The 11,146-nt window shown below is 31.6% G+C and overlaps 1 protein-coding gene across 1 annotated transcript; it reads left to right on the top strand.

Moving 5' to 3' along the window:
* Nucleotides 1-2,658: 2,658 nt before the first annotated feature.
* On the top strand, nt 2,659-10,254 carry LOTGIDRAFT_168336 (hypothetical protein; the record flags this gene model as incomplete). The annotated part of the gene is made up of 3 exons (XM_009066219.1): nt 2,659-2,730; nt 5,167-5,320; nt 10,121-10,254. 3 exons carry the CDS (start codon nt 2,659-2,661, stop codon nt 10,252-10,254), a joined length of 360 nt encoding a protein of 119 aa, XP_009064467.1.
* Between the last annotated feature and the right edge of the window lie 892 nt (nt 10,255-11,146).

Raw genomic sequence — 11,146 nt, 5'->3', positions numbered from 1 at the left:
ATGGCATCAAATTAAGGGAAGTTTAATGGCCAGGGAATGTTTAATTATTCTATGATAGTTGTCTGAGAACATCTGGTCTGGAAGTGGACCAACAAGTTATTGTCCCTACATTGTCATAGTTACCAATAACACTTGTTGTATGACAATTACATTCTTGCTTTATGCCATGCTTGGTCCATTTGTCACTTTACTGGCTTTCACTTGATTGGGGTGGTTTGTGATTCTATTAAATGTCTCTGCGGCTGGCAATACCAAGTTACCATTAACGGCTATGTTAACTTGAGAAAAGGATGCTACTCTGTGGAATGGTGAAAATACCAAGAAAAAACAAATGGATAATCCTTGACTGGGATTTGATTATTTAACATTTTTAACTATGTGGACTCTCTAATATGACTTGGTAATTTTAACAGCTTTAAAGACTCTCTGAAAAGATGAAAGATTGACTAGATTTCTAGCTTAATGAACGAACAGCTTATTTGGTTACTTCAGGATGTCTTTGAATTTTGATAGTTTAAATGGCCAGGTATGGATCTTGAGTGATTTACAATAAGTTTTGTTTGTATAACTTGATTCTAGGTAAATAAAATATGGACCGACATGTTTCTTAAAATTCCAGGCAAAGAGTGATATGAAATGTATGAATTCTGTGGATCTTTAGTAATTTTGTGATAAATTTTTTCTTGTTTCACACCATTTGTGATAAAATTTATCGTTGATAAGAGAATTTGGTTTGTATCAAAAGTCATCGTTTTTAAATTATAGTATCAGAAAATAGCATTATTCCTGATTAAGGCAGAGTTTGATTTAAATCTGTTGGTCAAGTTTAATATTGTAAGTTTGCGTGACTTGACACTATTAATATGGATCTCAATACATCAAGTACACCACAATTGTTACCAAACAAGTACTGTGTGATAAAACTCAGCCAGATATTGGATTTTTAATAGTCTTAGAAACAAGTGGCTAGTTCTCAAGGAAAACTGTGGAAGCTAATTTTGTTGAGTTCTTACAGATAAATATATCAAATGAACAAATTGACTATGTGGACTCTCCAAAGGGGACTGAGGAAACAGAGATTCAGAGAAACAGTAGAAGCATCATATGTTAAGGAAATAACGTGTGAATAATTTCTCATGGATAATAGATTTTTAATATTCTAAGAAATAAGAGTTCTTTGTGAAATCATTTAAGCTAAGCTTTGTGGGTTTCGAACAGATAAATAAGGATTTAAAAAATATTCTAAGAGATTGGTAACTTTGTGGCTTGAAGAAGTTATGGTTGATACCCATGTATTATATAGTAAATTTTTATTAACGTCTTGGACATTGAATTCTTGTAGAAGGGGAACAAGTGGTTGATTCAGCTGTGACTTTCTGAAAGTCACAATGGAAAAGCTTGTTCTTGATGCAAATTGTTTATGAAGCTATGCTGTGGAAAATTGGAGTTTTTTGAAAATTGACCATTGTTTTGGGATTGTTAATGAAAAGAAAAATCAATATGGTTGTAAAACATTGGAATTGGTTGGTGTATATCAGATGGTGATATTAGATTCTTCCTTCTCCAAGTTTATAAAAATTCATGTTCTTAAATCAAAGATATATCCCGTGTAGAAACTAACAGAAATTATTTTTATTAAATTGTGTTATGTGTATGTCAACACACATTATTGGAATGACTACTTGCAAAATATTAACCTTGTTTTTTATATCTTGAAATCTTCATTAACTTGAATTGAAGCAGAAAAGTAAGACCTTTAACTGGATTTCAGTTTCATTACGTATTTGTGTGTCCCTTTCATAGTTCTTGACAAGTAAGAATTATGTCTTTTACAGACAATAGTGACTTCAAAAGTCTTGAATTCTGTCTGAGCTAAGAAAGAGTCTAGATAACTTTTGATTAACAGAAGGGATTGCTAGTATTTTCTGGATATACTATATCAATATCAATAATTACTATTACTATAGCTGATTACTATTGTTTCTGTAAGCTTACTCTGTGTCTGACACTATAATTGTGCTGGGCTCTCAGACAGACATATCCAAAGGGTTTACGGAGTTGATCTATATGTGGTTTAGATATACCATACCACTGTTTGAATTTTCTTGTGTTTTTTTTAGTATTGTGAAATATGGTATTGTATCAGTATTGTAAGTGATTATTACTTACTTACATATGTTTTTATTATATCTGCTATAATATTATATTTTTGCCTAAATGTTTATAACTAAGTGTTTATAACTGTACTGGATATTGTGAATACAGGAATTGGAATAAAAAAAAAAAAAAGTGATTATTGAATACAGCAAATTTACTAACATCTTGTGAATATCTAAGTTCCTCTATGACATAAATTATGCAAAATTTCAACTTTACAGAAAACCAGTATTTTTCTATTAATTCACTTTTGTAAATGATTATTGGAAATCTGACTACAAAATAGGGATTAAACTATATATTTAAGCTATTGCTGTAGGTAACTGGCTTAACTTTCCTTTTGACTGTGGAATATAGAAACTTTAGTCTGTATATTTGAATGAGTATGACATTTTTTCTACAATTGATGCTTTTTTATGGATAACAAGTGTTCGCAACTGTTGAAACAAGAAACAGAATGTGCTTGATTTAGTGTATATTTACTAGTTCAGTATATTAACAATGGCAGGAAGAACAATATATTTTGGACATAATTTAAACATCACATTACGTCAGGGAGAATATTCAAGACAGGTAAGACCAAGTTTAATTTTGATGGGTTATGTCCCTTGTACCATATGTTGGTAGATATTATTGTAATATCTCACTTCTTAATACTTTCTTGTGAAAATTAAAGAAGTTCAGTAGATAAGAGAGTAGTCACCTGCTTCCTCTCCTGACACCTTAAGGCTCTTCTCTATCAATTTGATGATTTATTTTTCATATAAATACTGTCTCTGACAGGCACAAGATCAGATCAAATTCTAAAGATTGAAAAAATGAAAAAGACCTATAACAATACATTGAAATAATATTAATATTGATCTGATTGTATCTCATGATATTGTCCTAGATAGTAGTGGCAGGTGTCGTGCACAACAGACCATGCTTACTCTTTTCGAAACACCTGATGGTACTTATCTTTGGAGGAGTCCACTACTATAATATTTTACTCTTGATTTTGCCATACTTTGGATGAGATTTTGATAAACGGAATTGTCTTGCTTGTACTTCATAATATCTTTATAACAAAAGGGTAAAAATTAGTCCATACAATACATCAAGCATCAAGATCAGATCTAGAGTAACCACTGATAGACAATACAACCAACAAAAATATTCAAATTCATTTATTTTCCCAGTCTTTCCATTCTAGAATATCTCCGGATTTTGACTTGACAATGGCATGTTTTTTCCCAAAGATAAATATTGACTCTGGCTTGGTATTGCAGACAGAAGGATCAGGTTATTTTAAGAGATTGTAAAAATCAAACAAAAGAATAACACCAGAGCAAAGTTTAATGGATGAGCATCAGTAAAAGAATTTGTTAATTTTATTATTCTGCAATTTGAGAGTTTGTTTTTTACAACGTGTCCATTATCCCCATTTGAATTCCTGTGGTGAAGAAAGGATGGCTATTTCACAATCGCGTCTGCTTAATTTACCAATTACACTGTTCAATGCGTGTCCACGATCGTAAATATTTCATGAGGTTTAATCGTGAACAAATATGACTCACGGAGAGATCACACCTCGAAAATTATCGTTATTGGTTAGAATTTGATTATAGATTCTCCCAGGATTCTTTGGATAATTTCACAATTTTATTTTTTCTGATCTATTCTACATCGTTTCAGATATGAAACCGTAAAAACTGACATTTTTTAAAAATTTTCTCAATCATTGTCTCTTGATACACCTAAAAAAATCGTAGTTTCTCAGTTTAGAAATTCTTTCGTTTCTGATTTGTAAAATGATGTTAAAGTTGAAAAAGAAAATGATAGAAAAATAATAATTTGATTTTGTTGAATTGATATGATATGCTCTTTTATTACTCTAGAGATTTCACACGCTTTTAATGTTTGTCATCTCAGTTTACATTCTGAAATACATCACTGTGATCAATATACCAAATTAACATTATTAGCTATGTGGATCTCTGAAAGAAATATTGAGTTGACAAACCAAATTTATTGGCTATGAATACTCTCTGATTGAGAGATGTTGAGTTCACGAACCATATTAGCTGTGTGGACTCTCAGAAAGAAATGTTGTGTTGACAACCCAAATACCAAATAAACATTATTAGCTATGTGGACTCTCTGATAGAGAGATGTTGAGTTGACAAACCAAATAAACAGTATTAGCTATGTGGACTCTCTAATAGAGAGATTTTTAGTTGACAATCTAAATACCAAATTAACATTAGCTATGTGGACTCTCTGATAGAAAGATGTTGAGTTGACAAACCCAAATACCAAATTAACATTAGCTATGTGGACGCTCTAAAAGAAATGTTTAGTTCACAAACCCAAACCCATTATCAATATTAGCTATGTGGACTCTCTGAAATGTTTAGTCCACAAACCCAAATGCCAAATTAACATTAGCTATGTAGACTCTCTAAAAGAAACCCAAATACCAAATTAACATTAGCTATGTGGACTCTCTGAAAGAGAAAGATTTCTACTTTGACAAACCCAAAGACATATATGTACGCTGTAAAGTGATACAGGCAGTCCAAATTGAATTCTATAACCTTGTAAAAAAAACAATTTAGAGAACAGCATCCCTTCATATAATTCTAACTATTTAGAAGCATAAAATATTTATTACATCCTTTAGGAAATATGAAATTTCACTTCTGATGTTTTATTTCATTTAGATCTATAAAATTCTGACAGATTTGTTTAAATGATGGTATTTTCTCTACAATAGTCAGGAAACTTGAGGCAGCTGTACAAATACTGGGGATAATGAAAACGAAAAAATGATCATCCCTCAATGACAATGCTTCTATTTCATGATCATTAATTTCTGTGGAAATTTTATTGTTGAAAAAAATACTGGTAAAATCTGATTGTCTTTGTTTAAAGGGGCAGTCTGATTTTTTTTAGTAGTTTTTTTGAAAATGAAAATTATACCAAAATAAAGAGTAATGTGTTCTCACCTTATCTGAAATATTTTAGCAAAAAAAAGTTACCGTTAATTTTTTAATTGTTAAACTATTTAAAAGGTTTATGTTAAAAGTTTGTTATGTATTTGGTGGTAACTTTGCATACAGCCTCTTTAAAGGATATTATTTCAATGTTTTTTTCAAATCCAATAAACAAATTCCACCAGGTTTGTTTTTCTCCAGGTATAGGGTTTGCTACAACCTATGTCTTAAGTTTACACAAAATTTCTTCAAATTATACTGTTTAGAATATGAGAGATATACTAGAGATATACTAGAGATATCCTAGAGATATACTTGCGTCAGAGTTTCCACATTATTCAAAGTATATTTGAATACCTTAGGATGTACTAGTGCAAGAAACTCTGACCCTATCTGCTTTGGCAAATGATTATGACAGACCAGATGGTGTTCGATTGTTGTTGGTCAAAAATGATGCTATTTTATGCTGGTGAATACTTTTGTTTTCAAATGACACAAATAATTTCCATTTTGTGATTCTTGATCCACATGGAAATGTCATGATTTCTCAGTAAAAGACAGGTATAATGTCAAGGTCTTGCTAACATATCTTTGATTGAATACAGGTAGTCTCAAATTTCAAAGAACAATGCTGGATACAAACATTAGTTCTTTCATTCATATCCTAGACGACTTCTGACATTAACATCAGCGTTACGCTGTTTACCCATGGTGCTTGTGGTTGAAGATCGTGAAGGTCTAGACTGTCAAATATTTGTCTAATTCTCAACTCTGACTATTGGGAGATCTTCACTTTAATCATCCAGCCACTCAAGGTCAAATGAAGGACAATAGTGAGTCAATATCAACTGTAGGAATTCCCTGAGGTATTTCCCACTTTTATTGGAATTCCCTAAGGGATATCCCCTAATTGACAGAGATCAAACAAGTGCTATTGAAGATGTAAATGATATAGAAACTGAATTGATTTGATTTGGTTATAATTAGTGGTTAATGACAAGTAAATCTGTGAATTATTTGTCAGTGAGTGGGGATGTGACATGCTACCATTGTTGATCCCAAGGTTATTGAGAATGCTATATATCTGAAGCATTGACATCATCCAAGCAGTGAAGCTGTTGACCTTAAAAGGAAGTCGGGATACTATTGAACAGCATTGTTGATTCCTAGGTCAATATCAAAGTACTGTTGACTTGGAGCATGTGTTAAAAACGTCAACTTGATAGGACAACATTGTTGACATTGATAATGTGCCTATCATTTGACATCCCTCAAATTTCATTTTGACTCTTCCATACATGCATTCTTTCAATCAGTATGTTCAGTTTGAAGATCTCATTAGTAAAATTTGAGGTGTTTTTTGTTGCCAATTATCTTTTATCTGGCTTAATTGTTGATCGAAGGTTATTACCTTGACTGCTATATATCATTGCTTTGATATTAAGTTCATATTGAAGCTGTTAAATTTGAAAAAAGCTCTTCTTCAAAAGTGACCCTATGCATCTTAATGTATGTCTGGCATATCCACAATAACCATCCAAACCCTTGCTGATAACCCTAGTGTTCTTCCCTATTCAACAGGTGTGCAATTATTTACCATCTATTTTGTCTCTCTATTTAGGTCTTTTTTTTTTTAGGTCAGTAAGCCCCCACTGATGACCTCAGCTTCTTCCAGTTCAACAGCTATTGGATGTACAATTATTTTTCCCCTCATTGAGCAAGCATCTGTCTTATCTTAGATAGGGCCTTCCTTTCCCCCTTTGATAAATTCAGACATGGCTGGTACATCCAAATCAATCACCCTGAATCCTCACTGGTAGCTTTTCGCAGTTCTACAAGGGTTAGATGTCAATTATTTTCCCCTTTGCCTTTGTAGAAAACACCTATCTTGTCATAGAAAGGTCTTTTTCCTAATAGCAACAGTATTCCTTCTAGTGCAGGTGGCACTCCCTACTGATATATTCAGACATGACCGGTGCATCAAAACAATCACTCTTGAAACCTCAGCTTATGCCAGTTTTACAGGTGTTTGATATACAATTATTTTCCCCGTTGTTTTTATAGCAAGAACCCATCTTTTCTTCAAAATGTCATTCATTGATATATTCAAACATGACTGGTACATCCAAAACAACCACAATAAACCTTCACTGCTAACCTCAGCTCTTTCAGGTTCTACAGGTGTTTGGTGTACAATTATTTTCTAATTAAACAGTGTTTTGTTTCCGCCATGTTTATTTTTGAAAACTGAACCGATAGCACAGATGTTTCTTGTTTGTATCAGGTAGTTTGGAGTCTGGTTGAAATCTGAGTCAAGAAATTGGGTGTAAAAAACGTGGGTTGTGTAAGGTACTTTAGTTCTTACTAATTTAATCAGGTTTCTTCTTGCTGTTGAATGTTGAAGTTGTTTCAGAAATGGTTCAGCTTTGAGCTTAAAAATGATTTTGAGCTTAGTCCTTCCATCACAATGCTTTGCTCCTTGAAGATGAGCAAACTTTACTAAGATGGTGCTGATGCCACTAATTTCAATTTAAAACTATCAAGGAATAAGATGGATCATGGTCATTGTTATTCGGCCTTATCTTGAATGATCCAAGATGGCCAAGTATTCATCTTGTGATTCGTACCTGCAGTTTGATGAGCACAGATTAGGGAATATTCAGGAAGAGAATCTCCAGCAAATGGATTCAATATGGGTTTGATTTGCGTAAGATGGTCTTGTAATATGTAGTAAACAAAACACAAAGTCAAGTCTTGCACTCAAATAATAGAATATACAAGATAACTTTTGACACCTAAAGATGAAGAAGAAAAAAAATCCACCAAAAGATAACATATTCTGACCTAACTTCAATCTAAATCAGATAATTTTGGCATATTTAGCAGCCCAGAGTTATCAAGGTCTCTTGGGAAAGGTTCAAGGTCGTCCAGTACAAATATATAAAAGATAGAATTTGGATAATGTAAAGTTTTAAATTATTTGAATAAATAAAATGTGATGGAGTTTTATATCAGACTTTTCTACACCTGATTAGATTGTTTAAGTGCTATGAGATATTTTTTCCAGAACAGCAGCATTAGGCTATTCTCTCTCTCTCAGTCTGTGATAGTCAGGAGCAGGCTCAGTGAATTAAATGCTTCTTCCCTAACCAGTATAAGATTCAATCCCAGCATAGGTGGAGATAATTCCTTCAGATTTTTCAACACAGCTTCCCCTTGTAATGATGCATCTGAGGGGATGACATGAAAAAGCATCAAGTCATTTGAACTATGAAACCCAAGGCCAGTCCCTGTGTGCTACATACATAATTGAATTCTGTCACAGGACTTTGTGAAATCTGGAATTGTATATAAATTGTCGACAGAGTACAAATAGATCTTTATTGAATGGAGACAGATTGTTTTACAAAATTTGTTTAAAAAAGATTCAATTTGAAATTTATCTATTAGCTCAAAGACGGAAATTTAAATTTATTTTTGTAACAAGTCTGAGATTAATGTGTAGAAACATATAATTTATTTTTATAAGTAAGTATTTATATCTTTAACATAAGTGAAACACGAGGTATCAAAGACTCTAACAGAAATATAAATATTGTTTTAATTATCGTGAAAAAACATATATTTATTATAAAAATATGAATTGTTACAACTGTATTTTATAAAGGCTAGAAGATTAAAAGGCGGTACGTTGAAATTCAGACAAGATTCAGCAAGCTTAATTTATTATCAAAATATACATTGCTTTGAATTGAAGAGATCTGTTTTTAACGTAATGAAAGAAATTGATAATTTTAGTTAAACAGACTTGTGAAAAATTTGTCAAAACTTCAAGCACAATATTAAAATAGCATCACACTTTGTATTGACATGTTAAATAAAAATCAAGATTTCTGCATGCTCCATGTATTATCAAAATATACATTGCTTTAATTTGATGAAATCTGTTTTTAATTAGATAACTTAGCAAGATATACTTGTGAAAAACATATTAAAATGGAATTAAGATTTGCATTACTTGAAACATAATTTCAACAAGCTAAAATATACATAGCTTTGTAAATTAAGATGTAAGTATATGATCTGTTTTGATTATTAAAAATGAAAGCAATGCAATAAAATTATCAAGACAAACTTATAAATTTGCTAGTCAACTTATCAAAAATGTTTTGATTTTTATCAAATTATTTGTAAGGATACAGAGCCTTTATTGTAGGATGTAAACCTCTTATTAATATTAATTATAGAGTATGTTGCCAAATTAAAAAGTGAACGAAATTGAAGGCTAGTACATGCAAAGTTAAACTTCAGATTGTGTCTATTTTAAACAAGATCTTACCAGTATATGATGAAAATAGGTAAACTAAGAGCAAATTATCATTTGTATCACCATCCTTCCCCCCTGAAATAATAAAACTCATTTGAAGGAATAATGTCAATTTATTACATAATTGACGTTAAAGAATAACAAGGTACCTAAACTAACACTTGTGTAGGGGCTTAATATACAAACATGCCGCCGACTAAAAAGCTAACAATCCGAACTAAGAAAGTTAAGAAACACTTCAACAGCAGTGGTTAAGGGGAGGAGGGAGGGAAACACGTTAAAAACAAACCAATTTCCAAAAGTATGGAAAAACAGTAAGTGTACCACTGACTGTGAACTTCTGGAATGACAAACCATGTGACATTCCAAACAGTCAGCACCACAAAATTCATTATCTGCAATAATGTTTATATTCAATTTTAATGGAAACTTTTATTCCTCTAATTAATACAATTAGCCCAATTAGGTTCCGTATAGAAGAGTAGTTTATATTAAACCTCAGTTCATGTCTAATTTTACCTTGATCTTATTAAATTACTGGTATTTGATGAACTATATTTTGACATCTTTCTTAATATTTTTCCTTACCTTTGACCTTTACAATGCACATGCATTCGATAGCTTGTATTTGACAAGTTGATTATGTTTATTATTTTAGCTTGTAGAAAATGGTGTGAGTTATTATCATCAGCCGTGTGTCTACGCCTCTTAGATTCTTCACATCTTGATGAAAATGTTCAACACGTTTTTGCTGTTTTTGTTTTCGAGGAATGTAATGAAATGATTGGGTAGAAAAATAAATAAGTATTTTGTAGATTTGGTTTGTCGTGATTGATTCAAGAGTGATGTTTACCAAATTCACTCATTTTGTCATTTTGTTACTGAGTTTCTATCTGATATATATATCATGTGATTTGGTTATTAACAAGTTTCCCTTATACAAATGATAACAAATCTAAAATAAGGGTGGAGGGGTGTCAAAGTTTGGCCTGTCCTTGCACTGATTTAGTCATTAATGAGTTTCAAATGATAAATATTTTGCAATTTTGTAAATTTAAATACAAAACCAGTGAAATCACAAGATTTTTTGTTTTATTTGTCTAAATTGATTCTAGATAGAACCTAGTAAAATATCAATATGAACTAATGTATAATGATTGTAAACATGTATAAGATAGGACTTGAGATATTGTTGATCTTTAAGGGTGCCTTCACAGTCAAGTGATCACCAGTTGGTTAGAATAGCATTCATTAGTTTGATAGGCAATTCTCATGCAACTTAGTTGTGAGTTGAGTTGTGTAACTTAAAACCAATTTCATTATTCTCAACTATAAGCAACTGGCAATTCTCTATAGTGTGTGGTCACCTTTTTCATGGCACACTAACACCATTCTGTCGATCTTCAACAATACTGCTTGGTTAAGTTTAATGAACTGTCCAATATATAATAGCTTTGACTGAATTCCTCAAAGTTATAGATAACTTGGCCTGATTTGCTGATGAAGTTGACACTCTGAATGAAGATTTAAGTGTAAGGTTTCATGACCAAATAGTAGTTTTCTCTAAAATTCTACAATTGTTAAATCAAGCATCAAGTCTAAATTCATTAGTGTTGTCTTATTATCCACTAGTTGGATTGATGAATCAAGTCTTGAATTAAAGATTGAAAAGTTTGACTGAATA

This window comes from Lottia gigantea (genome assembly GCF_000327385.1).
Source record: "Lottia gigantea unplaced genomic scaffold LOTGIsca_74, whole genome shotgun sequence".
Lineage (NCBI taxonomy): Eukaryota > Metazoa > Mollusca > Gastropoda > Lottiidae > Lottia > Lottia gigantea.
The sequence above is the reverse complement of the archived record's forward strand: the minus strand, read 5'-3'. Positions and strand labels throughout refer to the sequence as shown.